The sequence below is a fragment of the Erinaceus europaeus genome, chromosome 19 (assembly GCF_950295315.1).
Source record: "Erinaceus europaeus chromosome 19, mEriEur2.1, whole genome shotgun sequence".
NCBI lineage: Eukaryota > Metazoa > Chordata > Mammalia > Eulipotyphla > Erinaceidae > Erinaceus > Erinaceus europaeus.
Genome location: NC_080180.1, coordinates 15568584 through 15589881, shown reverse-complemented (window position 1 = coordinate 15589881; position 21298 = coordinate 15568584). Strand labels below are relative to the sequence as shown.

The 21298-nt window shown below is 36.7% G+C and overlaps 1 protein-coding gene across 5 annotated transcripts in view; it reads left to right on the top strand.

The window, feature by feature from the left end:
• The window catches only part of KCNT2 (potassium sodium-activated channel subfamily T member 2), a 432524-nt gene that overhangs the window by 154838 nt on the left and 256388 nt on the right, over positions 1-21298 (top strand). For all 5 annotated transcript variants that reach the window (XM_060178486.1, XM_060178487.1, XM_060178488.1 and 2 more), the window contains exons 4-7: positions 722-770; positions 4501-4560; positions 13957-14031; positions 15158-15241. In XM_060178486.1, the coding sequence (XP_060034469.1) occupies positions 722-770; positions 4501-4560; positions 13957-14031; positions 15158-15241 (268 nt within the window). The remainder of the gene's footprint in view (positions 1-721; positions 771-4500; positions 4561-13956; positions 14032-15157; positions 15242-21298) is intronic.

Sequence of the window (21298 nt, the reverse complement as noted above, 5' to 3'; positions counted from 1 at the left end):
CCAACTCCTGACTCCTTGTGCTATAGCCATCTTGGTTCTCACATTATAGGAGAGACAGGAGATAGCCTGCTTATTATTTTTCTTAGAAGTTTGTTTACTTTATTTGTTTCTTCTCTATATCTGAGCAAAACCATCTGGTAGCTGGGAAGATAGCATGATGGTCATTCAAAAAGACTTTCATGTCTGAGGCATCAAACGCCCCAAGCAGTGCTTGGGCAGTTACTCTCTGTTCTACATGTTTTGTTCTAATCTTAATCATCATTTCCTTGGTAGCATGTTAAATATTTTATAAAATCAAAGTCCAAAATTTTAATATGCTCTGTCTTCTGAGTTATGATCCTGATACTTTTAATGTTTACTTTGTATTACCAAAGTTCTGGTTTCTTTAGAAATAACAAAATCACAGCCTTCATAAAGACCACTAAGTAACTTCTCAATGGAAATTTCAAGATTTGAAATCTTTCTGCCCGATCATTATCCCTCTTTACTGGGCTTATTAGCTTTTCATTCATTATTACCATGAGACCAAAAACAAATCTAAATTTTTTTTTTTTAGGAGTAGACATTAGTATATTACAAAATCTGAAATAGCATGTTTCAAATTTTGTTACCTTGTTGTCCATTTGTGCTACCATTATTTAAATATTTTACCTTTGATTGCCATTTTAAAATGAATGTGTTTTTTCAAGATTTTTAAAACTAATATCTTTTTTTTTTTTAGGTCTCATATTTTTTGGGTGAACAGAAGCCTGCCATTATGGGGCTTACAGGTTACGTACAATTTTGTTTTATACTTGAGTTTCTAGATGTATTAGTACTTCATGAAGAAATACAGCTGGAGAGAAAACTATTGATATTAAAATGATGAGTTTGTTTTATTACTTAGGTAATCTCAGTGCTCATCTTAAAGTATGATGATGACGATAATGATGATGGCTTTTAAGTTTCCTTTCCTCAGCCCACCATTCTTCCTGTGGAGTATTTTCTCAATTTCTGGATTAGTTTCAGAAGGCTTTTGAGTCTAGAGCAAAGCAAAGTAAACCCATGTTTTAAAACACGACTTATTGCTCAACTACTTTAGTTGTTACTGTTACACAGCCCTTGGAAAAAAACAGTCAAAAGCCTATAATCATGTCTTCTTTTTATCTCATGTTTTCAATGCCTAGAGCTTGGTAGAATTTCTGTAAATACTTGTCAAATGAATAAACAAATGACAGAATAGTGCCTATTACCAATAGCAAGAGCTTGGTCTCTGAGCAGCTTGTTGTGCAAATAAAGTAAAATGCATGAAAGAAATCTTGAAGAAGCAGAAGAAAATACAAGACAGAACAGCATGCCTGGGTTATATAGTTGGGGCACTCCTGAGAGTCCTCTCTGTCTCCTTCTTTCTTCCTTTTTATTTTGAATTTTCCTCCTACTAAACTTTATTTTGAATTTCACTCCTACTAAACTATTTACAACTTCCCATAATAAAATCATAGCCTTTATAAAAGACCATTAAGTAACTTCTCAGTGGAGAACTCAAGAGTTGAGGGCTTTCTACCCTATCACTATCTCTCTTTACTAGGCTTATTAGCTTTCTATTCATTATTAACATGAGATCGAAAAAAAATGTAAAATTTAGCCTGGTCTCCCCCCTACAAGCACTTTTTATTTTATTTTATTTTACTTTATTTACAAAGTGAAAATTATTAGATGAATAGAATCACTTCAATAAGAGTCTGGATGATGGTTGAATCTGAAATAGAAATATTCACTGTTTTCAGACAATCTTAATATATTTTTAAATCAAATGTCTGTCTATATTTGATTAAAAAAACTTTACATTAATTTTTTTACCTTTATTGGATAGAGACAACCAGAAATTGAGAGGGAGGGTGAGATAGAGAGGGAGAGAGACAGACACCTGCAGTACTACTTCATCACTTGCAAAGCTTTCCCCCTTGCAGGTAGGGGCCAGAGGCTCAAACCTGGGTCCTTGTGCATTGTAACATGTGCCTCAAACAGGTATGCCACCATCTGGCCCCTCAAACTTTTATATTTTATATGAGTTCATTAGTTACTACTAATTGTGATCATGCTGTGCAAAATAAAAGTTTTTTTGTGAAATAAAGTTTTTACTATGTCTGAATATTTCACACTTTATTAAAGTTGTATTTTATGCTTCTCAATGACTGTTAATGCAGTGTCTTTACACATAGATGTAAACTTTAAATGTTTAAAATGAACTCTTTTCTTCTCTGAGCTAAGTTCCTATGTTATCCTTGAATGGGGTACACATTTAAAGTAAATAAAATTTATGTGACTAGTCAGTTATGGCCTTGAAATATACTTTAATATACTGTTCAAAAGGCTTGTCTGCCCAGTGATACTTTGGTTGTTTAACTTAGTCATCACTGGGCTTCAGAAATGCTGTGGGCCAACTTTTTTCATATATATGTATAGATACATAGATAGACAGTTGTAACAATAGACCACAGCACTGAAGCTTTCTTCCGTGAGTAGTGGTGCATTAGTATTCCCACTTGATATACCAGAGGCCAGAAATACAAAATACACACCTTCCTAGATTAGCAACCTCACTATCCCTAGTAGTGAGATAATAATGCCCATATCTGGGAGTCGGGCGGTAGCACAGCGGGTTAAGCGCAGAGGTGATGCAAAGCTCAAGGACCGGTGTAAAGATTCTGGTTTGAGCCCCTGGCTCTCCACCTGCAGGCGAGTAGCTTCACAAGTGGTGAAGCAGATCTGCAGGTGTCTATCTTTCTCTCTGCCTCTCTGTCTTCCCCTCCTCTCTCCATTACTCTGTCCTATCCAACAACGACGACAGCAATAATAACTACAACAATTAAACAATAAGGGCAACAAAAGGGGATAAATAAATGTTTAAAAAATAATAATACTCATCTCCACATAGGATTTAGAATAGTCCATGTTGAAATTTTCTGGGTATCATCTAATATACAAATATATAGGAAAAAAGAACATGGGTGAGCTACAACAACAAGGGAAATAAAAGGGGGAAAATGGCCTCCAGGAGCCGTGGATTCATGGTGCAGGCACTGAGCCCAGCAATAACCCTGGAGGCAAAAAAATAAAGAACATGGGTGAATATGATTCAGAGTTATTATGATAAAAATTTAAGAAGTCTGAGTTTTCTATCATAATAATGCCTACCTACTATATACACTTGTCATATGTCCACATGTTTCCTGTTGCTATGGTTTGTGACTTTAAAAAGTTTGATTTCAACAGGAGTCAATATTTAAAGTTTGATTATGACTATATTTCTTTTCTCCTTCCCTCTCTCTCCTCCCTCCCTCCCTCCCTTCCTTCTGCTCTACCTTCCTTCCATTTTCTTTCTTGTCATTGCTGAGGCTTCATACCTCTGAGCCAACCTTTTTCACATCAAAAGAGAGCCGGAAAGATACCACAATACCAGAGCTTTCTACAGGATACTGGGCCCTGGGTTGTATCTAGGTAGTGCAGATGAGCGGTGGGTTGCTGGCCCAAGGTTATGTATTTGTCAGTTACATTATCTTAAACCTCAAAAAGCTATACACAAATATGTTTTTATATGAGTTACTTCCTATTTACACTTTTTAATTTTTATTCTACTCATGTATCCCAAAGTTCTTTGAGTGTGTAATACAGAATAATTTGGATCTATTTTCTGGTTACTGTTACAGCCACATTTCAACAATGAAAATGGTGCCTATATTAGAGAATGTAGAGAAAGATGGGATCTTTTCTAGAAAAATTCAGGACTGGTATTTGCAGCATTAGAAAGGAATAGTTTATAGTGTCCATTCAAATGCAGTTTGAGATGATCTTGAAGTGGTAACATATTCTGTCTAGTTCAGTGTCCAGGGATGTTGCTATTTTGACTCAGGTGAGTCCGAAGATCAGATTCAAATCAGATCCTGCACTCTAAAAAAAATCATTATTCAGAAAGGAACTCTGTTTCTGATTGAAGAACTGGAGATGGTGGCTGGATGGCTGAGAAAGGGCAGTTATTTGAGGCACAGCAGTTGTGCAGGATTGTGTGTATTAGAAGTTCGTACAAAGAACCTATTCTTTACTTTTATCATGCAAATAGAAGCAGGTGTCTTTCTTTCTCTCTATTTCCCCCTCCTTTCTCATTTTCTCTGTCCTACCAAAGAAAATGGAAAAAAGTGGCCTCCAGGAGTAGTGGATATTTAGGGCTTGCACCTAGCCCTAGAGATAATCCTGTAGAAAAAAAAAAGAGTAGTCATGCTGCAAAAACTAAACTGCATGTAGGCTGTTTACTGTAAATAGAGGATAAAGTTCCACCTAGCACCTCCATCATATAGATAGATCAGTAAGTTTCTACAAGTATATATGTATGTGTGTATATATATGTGTATATATACACACAAACATGTATCTGTGTAGAAAGCTGATAATATTATAATCCAAAGTATATATTTTGACTTTATTGTATTTTCTGATGAAGGTTTTACTTATTTTTTTTTTTAGGTTTCAGTGGCATTGATAAGTCTATTTGAAACCATACTACTCGGCTATCTCAGTTACAAGGTAAGTCATTTTACCCCGAAGTTTTCTGCTGATAGAATGCATTACTAGCATCCACCCAATATTACTCTATTTATAAATCATACTACTGGGGTAGAATAAGTTCTTCTTAAACCATTTTAATTATTTTGGACCTCTCTGGTATGTGATAACAATAGGTTATTAATATAGTAATGCTTTCCTTGGTGGTATAAAGTACTTGACTGAGTCCTGTGGGTTAGTTTATCCATTATCTGTTTGGTCATATGAGATAAGCAAATGGAATGGTGTGGTTCTTTATTATTCTCAGTCTTTCATCCTGGTCTGTAGAAAAAAACAACAAGGGGGCAAAAACATGTCTATTAGGAATTATTTTAATTAATTCTCTGATTTTGTGAGGAACTTTTGTTAAGCTAATATAACTCAACACATATAACTGCGTTTCTGTTTGACGAAGAGCTCCAACTAGGCATCGTTCTTTCCTTAACAAGTTCACAATCTTGAAAGGGGGTGGCAGGAGAAAATTATGCAGAGTATAATAACACAAAGCTGGATGTTAGGTGCTTCTAGCAAGGTGCTAGAACTCCAGTCATGGGATGAAGAGGCAATCAGCGATTTCTATAAGGAAAATTGATAAAATAGGACTGTGATGCAGTGCATTATCAAAGCAACAGCAATAAACAATCATAACATTGGAAGAGTAATACATGTGCTAATATAAGAAAATATCAGAGGTAGGAAAGGACCATTGTTGTGGGTGACAGTGTTTTGCGGACTTCTATCATGGAGAGATGATACATTGTACCCAGGTATTAACAGCCACACTACAAATCATTAGCCACAAATACAATGATAAATAAAAGAAAAGCAAATCAAACAATAGCAAAAACCTCAACTAAAGACCATGTTATGAATGTCATTGGTAGCATAATGCAATGGAAAATTGATAGGGCAAGTTAACCTTGTTCATTCTTTAATTGCGGTGCTACTTTTAAAGTAGGTATCGGTTTAGAATCCCATTTAGCACAGTTCATGGAGACATCATGGACGGATGGCCAGGTGCCAGTTAAGGTGTGACTGCAGTGACACAGGGAGAACTAGATTGAGTTTTTGACGTGGGTGTAGGGATAGAACTGACCAGAACAGTTATGAATGTCGAAATTAACAGGATCATCAATTGACTCAGCTAAGTGAAGATAGGAAAAATTGAATATTTGAAGATTTTACTACATTATAATGATGACAGTATGGCAGAGAGGTTAGAAATACTCAACCATTTTGAAGAGGTGTGAAAAATCACTCCAGAAAAATATACAACAATACAACAAAAATATACAACAGAAAAAGCAATGCTACCTCAATAAAAAGATTTAAAATGAAATGAAACACCCAAGATGCTATGAGATTGGGGTCAGGATTGATGTATTAAAGGGAAAGACTTTCAAGATGACAATTGAGAGGTGTTTGTATACAATTGAAAATGCGGATATAGAATATCCAAGGGGGACAGATTTACTAAGATAGTCATTTGTATTTGCAAAAAGGTTCTCAAGAATAGCTTAAGACTGGCGAGATAGAACAGTTAGTAGCAAACCAGACAATCATGTCTGAAGTGTCTCAGGCTTATTACATATGGAAGAATTTCACATGAGGCAGAGAGAAGTAAGGAGACACAAGCCACAGCACTATTCTGGTCCATTCTGTGCTGGGGATAGGGAGCCGGGCGGTGGAGCAGTGGGTTAAGCACAAGGACCAGCGTAAGGATCTCAGTTCAAGCCCCTGGTTCCAACCTGCAGGGGAGTCGCTTCACAGGTGGTGAAGCAGGTCGGCAGGTGTCTATCTTTCTCTCCCCCTCTCTATCTTCCTCTTCTCTCTCCATTTCTCTCTGTCCTATCCAACAACAATGACATCAATAACCACAACAATGTTAAACAACAAGGGCAACAAAAGGGAAAATAAATTAATATTAAAAAAGAAATTAAAAAAATATATACATTGTGCTGGGGATAGAACCTTTAACCTCAAACAGGAAACTCTGATGCTTTACCAGTTGAGCTATTTAATGAGAGGCATGGAAAGTCTCCGGATGTGAGGGGCGGTTGAGAAATGACTTCCTTGCGGTCTGAAGCCAGAACTCAGAGCTCTGTCAATGTTTGAGCTTTGGAAGGTGTTTGGTCTTTTTGTTTGTTGTTTGTTTCCTTTTTATAAATAAATTTTTTTTAAAAAGTTAAAAAAAATTGTCAGTCGTTTTCCCACACATAATGAAGGAAGATGCAAGAGATGTTATTATAATGGCAAGGGCTAATGCTTATATTAATGGAGATATATACATTGTGATTATTGGTGCAAAAAGGAGAACAAGTGGGCCAGGTGGTAGCACACCGAATAATCAAAGATGCTGGTTCGATCCCTCGGTTCCCTGCCTGCAGCAGGGTCTCTTCACAAGCTGTGAAGCAGGTCTGTGGGTGTCAGTCTTTCTCCCTCTCTGTTATCCTCTCCCTCTCAATTTCTCTATGTCCTATCCAAAAAATAATAAAAATGGCCACAGGAGTAGTGGATGCGTAGTGCAGGCACTGAGCCCCAGTGATAACCCTGAAGGGAAACAAGAAAAAAGAAAACGTAGAACAATCAGGAAAGGGAGAAATAGACAACATTCCTTAGACCACTTTTTAATCCTAAATTTAAAGCCAGAGGTCGTTAAAGACTTTCTGTTTTAAAAAAAGAATCACTAGCTTCATCCAGAGGAAATAATGCTGGCAAGTAAGGCAAATTTCATGAACTCTAGACAATGCAGAAAGGAAATAACTAAGTCATTCAGTGTAGAGGTTATTTAGCATTTATGAGAGAAATGGATGTTAGAAATATTACGAAGGGAAAGTGTCATATGGAGGTATGTACTATGTCAGGTTTCGTTATAAACTGAAGAAAAGTCACTGAATTTACAATTTAAAAGGTCATTTGCTATTCACCTCTAAGAGACCAGTTTCACTGGAGTTTAATTGACAGTAAAAAAAAGTGTTAACTAATAAATGTCGGTTCATTGGTACAGGCATTCACTACAGGTAGTAGAATGAAGCAGGGAAGACTGCCTGCTGGTGGAGAAAAATCTGCACCATTTAAGGAAGGTACATACAAGAATAAGTTATTGTTTGTACTAGGGAAAAAGAAAAAGGAATCCAGTGGATAAAGGCACTTGACATTGGAAAAATATATTTCTGTTGATTTCCTCCATTTTATTCTACTAAGTTGAACCAGACTGTATCAGTAGACTGTCAATAAAATTGGTGGGCTGGATAAATTAAACTTGGGAGTATTATGGAGAAATGAGTATTGTGTTTGCTGCTGTATCCATTCCCATCTTTGCATATTGACACTTGCTTTTGAATAGTAATAAGTAATACCAAGTCAATGAATACTTTAGTCACTTACTTACATAGATAAATATATGTGCATACAATACATATTTGTATGTACAGTACTTATGAATGTACATACGTATTTTTAAATTATTACAATAAGTTTTCTCTCAGTAATTTATAATTCTTTGAAATCGGATATTAAAATCAGCACAGCTTAATCTTTAACAATTCAGAAGTTTAAACTTTCATAGGAACTACTGTTTTTGATAAACAAAGACTATTGTTTAAAAGAAAAATGAGCAAAATTTTGTTTAAAGTATAAAATGAAGATAGAGAATTACTTAAAACCTCACTGACAACAACTGCTTTTGTTTCCTATCACATCGAAGTGCAGGTCTGTACTTAAATCACCATTCCATTCATGTTTATAGCTACTTGGCAAAAGAACCCGGGTAATCACCCAGCACTTAAATCTTTATTCTTCTGTCACCACAAATACCCTCTATGGATTTATCAGCTGCTTTCAAAATAGAACTCTATTTATACACACACATTCATTATATCAAAAGGAAACAAAAACAAACCCCAGAATAATTTCCAAACCTCTGCAAGCAAGAATTTAACTTACCTAGGAGGCTTTCAAAATCTACACTGCCCTTTCCTGTAATCACTATAAAATGCCATGCCTTTGCAATCTTACCACAATGGACTTATTTCTAGAAGTGAACAAAGAAGCTAAGAATTTTTTTTTAATACTCCTACATACTAGTAATTCTGCTTACCATATCCTGGAAGTGGTAAAGCTAAATATTGTTGGGTTGACATTTATAAACACAAAATAAAAATAGAATAAAATAAACACAAAATAAATCAGCCTGTGGTTATGATGCTATTTCAAGTTTATAGAAAGAAGGTGAATTAAAAGCTTTTTCATTAAATGTTTTGAAGATAGGTATTTTTAATATTAAGGAAGGGTGTATTTTTAATTTAATTTTTTTATATTTTATTTTATTTTATTTATTTTATTCCCTTTTGCTGCCCTTGTTGTTTTATTGTTGTAGTTATTATTGATGTCGTTGTTGGATAGGACAGAGAGAAATGGAGAGAGGAGGGGAAGACAGGGGGAGAGAAAGACAGACACCTGCAGACCTGCTTCACCACCTGTGAAGGGACCTGCCTGCAGGTGGGGAGCCCAGGGTCTCGAACTGGGATCCTGACGCCGGTCCTTGAGCTTAGCGCCACCTGCGCTTAACCCATTGTGCTACTCCCAAGGGTGTATTTTTAAAACAACCCTTGAGTGGCTTTTGACATGGCATAACGGGTTTGAGATCTGGACTTGGATTCATGAGTTTCTGAGTCTTAGCCTAGGAATTTCTATTTCATGAAGCCAGTAAAATAAATCTTTAAAAAATAATTCTATGGACACTTATGACCGTGTTTCTAACTTAAGCATTTTCAAACCAATAAACACCCTAAAAGAAAGAACCCCCCTTTTAAAATTTGTATTTATAAAATGGAAACACAGACAAGACTATAGGATAAGAGGGGTACAATTCCACACAATTCCCACGAACAGAACTTTGTATCCCATTCCTTCCCCCAGTAACTTTCTTATTCTTTATCCCTCTGGGAGTATGGACCCAGGGTCATTATGGGGTGCAAAAGGTGGAAGGTCTGGCTTCTGTGATTGCTTCCCTGCTGAACATGGGTGTTGGCAGGTTGATCCATACTCCCAGTCTGTCCCTCTCCCTAGTGGGGCAAGAGTCTGGGGAAGCAGGGCTCCAGGACACATTGGTGGGGTCATCTGCCCAGGGAAGTCAGGTTGGCATCATGGTAGCATCTGGAACCTGGTGGCTGAAAAAAGAGTTAACATATAAAGCCATATAAACTGTTGACTAATCATGAACCTAAAGGCTGGAATATTGCAGGTGAGGATTTGGGATCTCTGTTTTGGAGATAGCTAGTAGATCTATTTTAGGTATATTCTAAAGGGCCCATGACTATCCTAGTTTTTTCCTGAGCTTGACATCTGATATACAGGTGGACCCAAGTTATTGTCTGGGGAGATTATGTCATGACTGGGAATAGGGCTAGAAAACTGGATCAGGGAAGAGAGCAGCTCCCAAATATGGGAAAGGTGTCTAAATATTGTTCTCTGTAAACGCCACTGATTGGATCTGGGACCCATATTCAGCATAGGAGCCTATGTAACCTCTATATCCCTATAGGTCCGAGCTTATATTCTGTGGTCATGAGTAGGAACGTTCCAAGCTGCCTCAATTTCAGGACCCATCGCAGGTGGTAGATAGAGTATGTTATCTTCCCGTCTCTGTCTTCTGCTCCTCTCTCCATTTCTCTCTGCCCTATACAACAACGTCAGCAACAACAACAACAACAACAATAATAACAATAAACAAGGGCAACAAAAGGGGAAAAATTAAAAAAAAGTGAAAGACAACTACTAGATTTTTTTTTTTCTCACATGTGGGACAGTTAAAACCCTTGAACTGTTCTGCAACTTGACGTCTCCTTCCTCTTCACGAAAACACTGCATCATAGGTGAAGTGGCAGAGTCTAGATTAAGAAAGAAAGAAAGAAAGAAAGAAAGAAAGGAAGGAAGGAAGGAAGGAAGGAAGGAAGGAAGGAAGAAAGAAAGGAAGAAAGACTATAGCAGTTTCATCAGAGATAAATATCCATAGCCCAGTTTATTGCATCATATAGTTCAAGTAATGAGGACTTTAGGTTTTATTTCACTAGCAGTAGGAACTGAGCTTTAGAAAAATCCACAAGTTTTAACATGGGAGATAAAACAGAAAGGAACTTAAGCAATTCAAGTACCACAAGATATTTTAATTTTTTTTTGTGGGGGGGGGTGTTCGTTTTTCTTTGTAAATTTTTTTTTTTGCCTCCAGGGTTATTGCTGGGGCTCGGAGTCTGTAGTATGACTCCACTTCTTCTGGAGGCCTTTTTCCCCATTTTGTTACCTTTGTTGTTATTAATATTATTACTGTCATTGCTGTTGTTGGATAGTCAGAGAGAAATTGAGAGAGGAAGACAGAGGAGGAAAGATAGGCACCTGCAGACCTCCTTCACCACTTGTGAGGAGAACCCCCACAGGTGGAAAGCCTGGGGGCTCTAACTGGGATCCTTGAGCTGGTCCTTGTGCTTCATGCCATGTGTGATTAATCTGCTGTGCTACCCCCTTACCCCCACAATTTAATGTTTGAGAAAAAAATCATAGATTTCAAATTGATGTGTTAAAATAGAAATGAACAGAAGACCAACAAAGCTATACAAAGTTTGTTTTCTGTGAACTTAGTTTATCCAAATGGTGTTTAGTTAAAAAAAAATTGATAGTAATCATACAGTGAAAAAATGGTATATGCTGTGCCCTGTTACTGTTGGTAGTTTTTTCCATACTCTTCCTCTTGTTTCTAGTCCAAATCAAGGAAACATGTAGAATAGGTACAGGCATGATAAGGAACATGCAAACCAAATATTAAGTATTTAGAAACTCATTTTTGTACCAAATTAATGAAAGTAATGATAAGATTAGTCTCTCTCTAAAAAAAAAAAAAAGTGTCTTAGCATAAAGTCAATTGTAACAGTCCTGAGTCAGCGCCAGTAGGGAAGGAAAGGACTTATTTACTACGCTTTTCAAATATCTGTGTCTACTTGTGATTTGTGTTCACATTTCCAGCAGGTCCCATACTTTCTGTTCTCTTCAGTCACAAGGTGAATTTTAGTCTACTGTTCAATAATCTTATGATCTGTTTAGGTAAAGATTTAGATTTCTCAATCCACTTAGAGCTTAAGTTTTTTTTTATTTTTTAAAAGATTTTATTTATTTATTAATGAGAAAGATAGGAGGAGAGAGAAAGAACCAGACATCACTCTGGTACATGTGCTGCCAGGGATTGAACTCAGGACCTCATGCTTGAGAGTCCGATGCTTTATACACTGTGCCTGCCACCTTCTGGACCACTGTTTATTTGTTTTACTAGCAGCTCAGGACTACGTGGTGCAGGGTGTCATTATGAGGATGATCTCTGATCTCCACATCCCCCTTTACTTGATGCCAACTGACTTTTGGCCTCACTAAATACTGGGGAAGAACTGTTAATGAATTGACACCAGTCTCTGGGATACTTTTTCCTGGCTCACAGTTAGAGTCTTATGCTTAATTGGGCTTTGATGGTCTATCTGAACCTTCATGTATGTCCCCAGGATATTTCAGTTCCTTTAACTGATCAGTAGAATTTCACCCTTTATCTTCTAAGGTCCTCCACTTTTATGAGGACCCATTTCCCCTTGAAGCACATAGCCACCTTGGGTATAAATCCTTATAAGTAACCATAGGTTTCATTATTTAGAGTCTTTTTCTGCCTCCCCATAAACAGGTTCTAATGTCTTTTTCAGTATTTTATTATTATTTTTTTATATTTTAATGAGAGAGAAAGAGACAGAGAGACAGAGAGACAGAGAGAAAGACCAAAGCACTGCTCTGCTCTGTCTTTTGGTGGTGGTGGGGATTGAACCTGTAGGTCTTTGTAGCCGCAGGCAGGAATCTTTTGCATAACCATTATGCTGTCTCCTTAGCCCTGCTAATGTTTTAAAAGTCAGGATACTGGATTACTCTCACCTCAGACCTTTTTTTTTTTTTTTTTTTTTTTTTTTTTTGTCTCTTTCTCCTTTATTTTTAGATGTTGTAGGCATTTGTATGCAAAGTTCTGTCTGAACCAAGCTGGTTTAGTGGCTCACCCTTCTCACTTAGCTTTAGGGAATGAGAGAGGGGCATTCTCTCTCTCTCTCTCTCTCTCCCTCCCTCCCTCCCCCCCACCTGCTCCTGCTTAATTTATATGCTTGAGATGGGTGATGACTTATGATAAATCCTTTCACTTAATATCCCTGCACATAAACAGCAGCTACTCTTAAATCTTGCTTTGTGCTGTGTAACTCTTTTGCATCATTGTAACATTTTAAACCTTTGGGCCTGCAAGGAAAATGGAGACAGATTACCAATTTTATAGCTAGTGTTACAAAATAATTGGAAATTACAGGGAGCCGGATTTCCAATTGCCTTTCTAATACAGAGATTTCTTTCTTAAAAAAAAAAAGTTTTAGGGATGTCTGAGTTCTTTTTTTCACTGGACATAATTCAAGGAAGTTTCAGTGATGCCTTGTTAACAGCAGTGGCTGTTATGATGTTAATGATAGGTGTGTCATCTCTACAATGCACAGGGCTGCACAATTAGAAGAACCTGGCCTTATGCCACCTTGATGAAATTGTTAATACTCTGTTGAAAATAAAGCCTGCATTTTCAGTATGCACTGAGCCTGGCTTCTGAGTCATATCTCCAGTCCTAATGAATTTTTCTGTACACTGTAGGTTGGCAGATTAGTATTTAGATGATTGAAGAAGCCTTTCCTATCCTTAAGTTTTATTAAAGTAAAAATAATGTCAGTATGAATGATGGTGCATGCTTTCAAGGCAGAATACTTTATACATGAATACAGTTACTACAGTAAAAAATTAAGATTAAGTCACTTTTTTTTGACACTGTAGGTCCTGTTAATGTTTTTTTTTTTTTTAGAGAAAATTTACTGGGCAGGGTAGATAGCATAATGGTTATGCAAAAAGAGTTTCATGCTGCCCTATCTTCAGTTCCCCAAGCCACCACAAGCCAGAGCTGATCAGTGCGCTGATTTGAGAGAAAGAAAGAAAGAAAGAAAGAAAGAAAGAAAATTTACTATTGGTTGTTAGAAAAGCCATGAAATATTCTTCTTTTTTTCTATGAAAAAAAATTATTTCTTGACATATTATATGATCAAAATAGGTTGAAATTACTATATATGTCTGTTTTACTTTTGAAATTTATCACAAATTTGAGAGTACACAATTAGAACAATTATATCTAAAAAGCCATTGCTTCACCTCTACTTAATGATTCAGTATTTTGTTAATGTGTGCTTATTGTTGGAGAATTTCTGAATGCCATCTTTGGTTTTTTGATGGGTTTCACTATAATTAACTTTTATTACATTCATTCTTTCTTGGAAGGGAAACATCTGGGAGCAGATTTTACGAATACCCTTCATCCTGGAAATAATTAATGCAGTTCCCTTCATCATCTCAGTAAGTCCTGAAAGAATCTGAAGTTTTTTTTTCTGTCACTAGTTTTAAATAAAGTCATTATATCTAAAGCCTTATAAAAGTATTTTGCTAGTTCAGGTAAGTGAAAATATCCTTTGACTGGAGTCATGGTATTCACATATAGGTATTAAAAACAGGTGAATAACTAAACTGTGGAAATAAATGTAAACTAATAAGATTTACTATAGTAGTTAAAGACATGATTTTAAGGATACATTTTGCAATAAGGCATTGTCTAGGACGACAGTCTGCTGTCATGTGTGTAGGCCAGGTTCAAAAATGAAGGAAACGTCAATGGTCACTTTCACTCTGTCTGCCTTTCTGCCTTTTTGCCTCTATCTGAGAGAGAGAGAGAGAGAGAGAGAGAGAGAGAGAGAGGAGGGAGGGAGGGAGGGAAGCTAGAAATGCATCACTGTTTGTTATATGTAAGCAGGACTGCAAAATTAGGGTTTAATTTCTATTTAATAAAGTTGTAATACTGTCTGTTGGAGTCATGTTTCTAGGTCCTTATTTGAATTATTTTTCAGAAAGTAAGCAAAAGTAGAAACTATCTGAAGAGTTGCTCACTTCTGACAACTATTTCGAATTTTTCAGTTTATGTAGATCAGTAACTGGAGTTAAATTAGATGAATAAGCTAAGTATAATTCCAACTGCACATAGTTCCTGAACTCACTTAAAATGTTTGAATCTGAAAAACAGGAAGGGATAATGTTACACGAAGGTAAAAACCCATCTCCTCTTGTTCTACTTTTCACCTCAATTTGCCAGGAGGAGAGAGAGTGATGTCTATTACAAAGTGTCACACTAAAAGATTTAATGAGAGAATTAGCATAGTTATATGTGACATCTTGCAAGAGCTTATAATTTTCTCTCTACTTTTATAATAATTTCTCTAAGAGTTGTCCCTCAGTCTTGGAAAGTGAATTGAGAAGATCTAATCTGCTTCTTTATATGAATCTACAATGTTATTTGCAGGTTTTAAGTGGAATATTAGAATATTATCATTAAAAAGAATATTATCTATTTTTTGTTTTAATACTTCTTTCCAGTAAGCTGGATATGATTTCTTTCTTTGAGATGAAAGTTTAGTTTTGAATTATTTTTCAGATATTCTGGCCTTCCTTACGGAATCTATTTGTCCCTGTCTTTCTAAACTGTTGGCTTGCCAAACATGCCTTGGAAAATATGATTGTAAGTATGAAAGTCTTTGGTTTTTTTATTCTACTTTTTGCCCAAATACATTCATATTCTTGGAACTTAGTTAGTTACATTTAATTTCCCAAATTGTGCCCATTAAAATAAAATGTATCTTGTTACACATTGAGTTTTATCTAAATGTTTATAAAAATGGAAAACTTTTGATGAAATTCTAAACTTTCATATTATTTTTGTTTTGGGATGCTTAATATACTCTGTTGTAATAAACATCTACACTAATAGGCCAGTGGCTAAAGGAGGGGCCAGTTTGCTTGTTTCCTTGATCACAATGGAAACATAAAATGCTCAAGATTGCTAAGTTAATACATAATATATATATATATATATATATATATATATATATATATATATACACACATATATTATGCTTATGTATAAGGTTTGAGGGCTTGGAAAGTCTTTAATTCCTTTATTTGAAATAATATTTTACTTATTTTATTTTAATGAGAGAGAGTTACAGAGAGAGAGAGAGCAGAGCACTGCTCAGCTCTGGCTTATGGTGGTGCTGTGGATCGAACCTGGGACCTTGGAGTCTCCAATATAGAAGTCTTTTGCACAATCATTATTTTGCTGTCTCCCTGCTCTAGTTGCTACCTTTTTAATGGCATATAAACTAGTGATGGTTATTGTTTGAAACTGTGCCAAGCCAAAGCAAAGAGCTTTTTGTACAGATTCAATTACTTGGGCAATCTTTTGAAGACAAATCTCCTTTCCTTCCACGGAAATCTTTGATGTATACTGGGACCTCTGGTTTTAGGATTCATAAAGCAGTGCTGCCAAACTTCTCTTAACTGAGGGTAGTCTCAGAAAAAATGGGGGCAAGGTGATGGCACATCAAGTTGAGAGCACATGTTAATGTGCAAGAATCAGGGTTCATACCCCTGATGACCACCTGCAGGAGGGAAGTTTCACAAACAGTGAAGCAATTCTGCAGGTGATTTTCACTCTGTCTGTTTTCTAACTTCCCCTTCCCTCTCAATTCATTTCTGTCTCGATACCAAAAAAAAAAAAAAAAAAAAAAAAAAAGAATAATGACTAGTGGGAGTGATCTATTTGTTATACATGCAGAAAGCCCCAGTAATAACCCTAATGATAATAAAAAACAGGTATTTTGTTAAGGTTCTGTATGAGCTTAAAGTCCAATATTTGAAGTTGTTTTGGTGAAATTGGGTGTTGAGCAGAATATTAAAGAGGGAAAGGAAACAGAATGTAGATTAGAAATGCAGAACAACTCAGAGACATGTCACAGTTTGTTGTTGTTGTTGTTTTGTTTTGTTTTGTTTTTTGATGATCCTGTCTGGATCTGATTTATAACTATAACCCAACTTGTTTGCTGTTAGATTCACTGCTTATAAACGAACTGTATGACCATTGCTATTTGTGTTTCATTTTATGAATATTAACACGAATCTACCATATGCAAAATACTCTGATGTGATAGGTAAACATTGTAACTTCCCTCCTAATTTCTTCATCTTCAAAAAAGAATGCTTACATTGTAGACTTAACTGTGCAAATTAAATGGGAATCATATGTGTACATAGATATGAACATTTTATAAATATTGTCTCTGGAATATCATTATAAGGTCCCAGTACTGTTTATTTTCATAGACTGAACTTAAATTTTACTAGGTGGTAAAGGTTTCTTTTTCTTTTAAATGACTTCTTAAAGAAAATGTTGACAAAAAAATTTTGGCCAAAAGGAATATTTGGATAACATTTGAATTGAACATTCACAACCAGATGAATGTTTTTAAGCATCTATATTAAGCTAGCGCTGGCATTTCATCAAAGTACAAGGCCAGAGGGTGGGAGAGTGTGACTTATGAGATAGTTTACAGAAGTATTGGGTTGTCTTAACTGTCTAAAAAATACTATTTCAGTAAAGACATATTGCTTAAATTGCTAATAAAAACTAAGCCAGCATAACAAATAAATGGCAAACTAAGAGGATCCATTATAAAATCACTCAGCTGTAATGTAGTGCTTTGTAATATAAATTTAAGGTTCATTTTTCATATTATTGTAGATTTACTTCTCCTCTCAGCGGTTACGAGGTGTTTGTTTATCTTCCCCTTTAATACCTTTGAGAAAAGAAAGTAAGGCATTGACAGTGAAATTCGAATGAATTTAGTTTTAAAACAATTACAGTTTCTTAGGTTAACTATGTTCTGTGTTACAGAGGAAGTTAAACTATGCTTCATTTTTATGTTGAGCTTGTAAATGATAAATCAAATGTTGTACTAATTGTTTGGCTATTCAAGTTGAACAGGGTGCTATGAAATAAAAATAATAAGAAAATAAGAAAAATCTTCAAATCATAGTGCAGAAGGTGGAGCATGAATAAAGTGCTGGACTTTCAAGCATGAGGTCCTGTGTTTGATCCCCAGCAACACATGTACCAAAGTGATAGCTAATTCTTTCTATCTCCTCCTCTCCCTCTCAGTAAATAAATAAAAAAAATCTGGGGGGGGGGTGGGCAGTAGTGCAGCAAGTTAAACACACATGGCGCAAAGTGCAACATCTGCGCAAGTACCCCAGTTCGAGGCCCCGGCTCCCCACCTGCAGGGAGGTTACTTCACAAGTGGTGAAGCAGGTCTGCAGGTGTCTATCTTTCTCTCCTCCTCTCTATCTTCCCCTCCTCTCTCGATTGCTGTCTGTCCTGTCCAACAACAATGACAACAATAATAATAAAAACAATAACCAAAAAGGGCAACAAAGGGGGAAAAAATAGCCTCCAGAAGCAGTGGATCATAGTGCAGGTACTGAGACACAGCAAAAACTCTGGAGGCGAAAAGAAAAGAAAAATCTCGATATCGATCACACAAATAATATGTCGTTCCATTATTTTTATGAAAAGACATGACATACAGGAAATATATATGTTTTTTAAATTATTTTTATTTATTTATTTGATAGAGAGAAATTGAGAGAGGAGGGAGACAGAGAGGGGGAGAGACAGAGAGACAGCTGCAGCCCTGCCTCACCACTCATGAAGCTTTCCTTCTGCAGATGGGAGCCAGGGCCATGAACCCCCGGACCTTGTGCACTGTGATGTTCACTTAACCAGCTGCGCCACCATTTGGCCCCGGAAATATTTTCCTTCTGTTGTTGTTGTTAGACTGGTAGCTTGCATATTTGTAATCCCAACTCTCCAGGTCTGGCTCATTTTTCTGATTTCAGGTAAAGAGAGAAAGGGAGAAGGGATATCAGGTAGTGAGGAAGTTATGCATGGGGCTTGCATGCCAGAGGCCTCATACTGTCATATGCCAGGAATGAGTGGTGTCCTGATCAATAAAAAGAGTGAAGTATATAGACTACAGGGAAGAAAAAGAACAGAAGAGGCTTTTAAGCCACTGTGCTCCAACACAGGGATTAAAATAATACTGAAACAACTGTCCTTTTCCACAACTTTGACACAAGTCAGTCCAGGCAAGACTGGTCAGTAATTGGAAAAGTACTGAGAGAGGGACCTCATAACATACTATATAGAATGGTTAAACCAACAAGAAGAAATAGTGGAGAAATGAACCAGGACAAGACTCCAACTAAAAGCCCCCCCAAAGGTTGAAGAACAAAATAATGAGGTCAACATCCAAACAGTAGTTAAGGAAATAATCACAGGAGTGAGTAAAGAGTTTGAAAGAATTGTCACCAGAAATACAAAAGCAACAAATGAGACTCTGGAAGAAAACATTAATTATCTCAAGATCATTAGAGAGCTGAAAGATGAAATAGCTGAGCTAAGAACACAACTAGCTGAATAAGCTAAAACAGTATCAGAAAAGGGTAACAAAATAGATGACCTCCAGAAAATAGAGGGAAGAGAGAATAGAATCAATGTGGCTGAAGACAGAATTAGCAAGATCGAGGAGAAATTAGAGGCAACTAAAGAAGAAGTAAGAGATCTCAAAAAGAGATTAAAAAGATACTGAAAACAACAACAAAGACCTGTGGGATGACTTCAGAAGAAATAATATATGCATTATTGGCTTACCAGAGGAAGAAAGAGAGGGAGGGGGAGAAAGCATTCTTCAGGACATAATAGCTGAGACCTTCTCTAGTCTAGACATCAAAGACATCAGGGTTCAAGAAGCCCAGAGGGTCCCAAACAGAATTAACCCAGACTTAAAGACACCAAGACACATCCTATTTAGAATGGAAAGGAATGAGGATAAAGAAAGTATCCTGAAGGCTGCAAGAGAAAAACAAAGAGTCACCTACAGAGGAAAACCCATAAGATTAGCAGCTGACTTCTCCACACAAACACTACAGGCCAGAAGAGAATGGCAAGATATCTATCCAGTGCTCAATGAGAAAGGCTTTCAACCAAGATTACTGTATCCTGCTAGACTGTCGTTCAGAGTAGATGGAGGCATAAAAACCTTTTCAGACAAGCAACAGTTGAAAGAATCAACTATCACCAAGCCTTCCTTGAAAGAAGTTCTGAAAGGGCTCCTATAAACAGTCAGAACACCATAAATAGGCCATATATCAGAACACTTTAAAACTCTACAAGAATGGCGTTAAAATATCTTCAATCTTTGATATCAATAAATGCCAATGGCCTGAATTCACCTATTAAAAGGCACAGAGTAGGAAGATGGATCAGAAAAAAAAAAATGCTGTCTACAGGAAATCCACCAGTCTCACCAAGAGAAACACAGACTCAAATTGAAAGGATGGAAAACTATCATACAAGTGGATCAAAGACTTGAATGTTAGACCAGAAACTATCAGGTACTTAGAGGAAAATATTGGCAGAACTCTTACCATATACATTTTTTAGTTTATTTATTCCTTTTTGGTGCCCTTGTTGTAGTTATTATTGTTGCTATTTATATAGTCATTGTTGGATAGGTCAGAGAGAAATGGAGATAGGAGGGGAAGACAGGGGGGGAGAGGAAGTTAGACACCTGCAGACCTACTTCACCACTTGTGAAAGCGACTCCCCTGCAGGTAGGGAGCTAGGGTCTCGAGTTAGAGGCTCAAACCAGTATTCTTCCGCCTATCCTTGCACTTTGTGCCATGTGCGCTTAACCCACTGCGCTACTGCCCGACCCCCTTCCGCATACATTTTAAAGACATCTTCAATGAAACAAATCCAATTACAAAGAAGACTAAGGCAAGTATAAAACTATGGGACTACATCAAATTAAAAAGCTTCTTCACAGCAAAAGAAACCACTACCCAAACAAACAGACCCCTCAAAGAATGGGAGAAGATCTTTGCATCAGACAAGAGTTTAATAACCAAAATATATAAAGAGCTTGCAAACTCAACAAGAAGAAAACAAATAACCCCATACGAAAATGGGGAGAGGACATGGACAGAATATTCACCACAGAAGAGACTCAAAAGGCTGAGAAACACATGAAAAAAATGCCCCGTCTTTTATTGTCAGAGAAATGCAAATAATGACAACAGTGAGATAGGAATCCACTCCTGTCATACATCAGAAAAGGTAGCACAAGCAAATGCTGGAGAGGTTGTGGGGTTAAAGGAACCCTCCTACACTGCTGGTGGGAATGTAAATTGGTCCAACCTCTGTGGAGAACAGTCTGGAGAACTCTCAAAAGGCTAGAAATGGACCTACCCTATGATCCTGCAAGTCCTCTCCTGGGGATATACCCTAAGGAACCCAATACACCCTTCCAAAAAGACCGGTGTACACAATTTGTAATAGCCAAAACCTGGAAGCAACCCAGGTGTCCAAAAACAGATGAGTGACTGAGCAAGTTGTGGTATATATACACAATGGAACACTACTCAGCTATTAAAAATGGTGACTTCACCGTTTTCAGCTGATCTTGGATGGACCTTGAAAAATACTTGTTAAGTGAAATTAGAGACAAAAAGATGAATATGGGATGATCTCACTCTCAGGCAGAACTAGAGTTGGCCTATTGCACCAAAGTTAAAGACTCTGGGGTGGGTGGGGGGGCATAATACAGGTCTGAAAAGGATGACAGAGGACCTAGTGGGGGATTGTATTGTTATGTGGAAAACTGGGAAATATTATGCATGT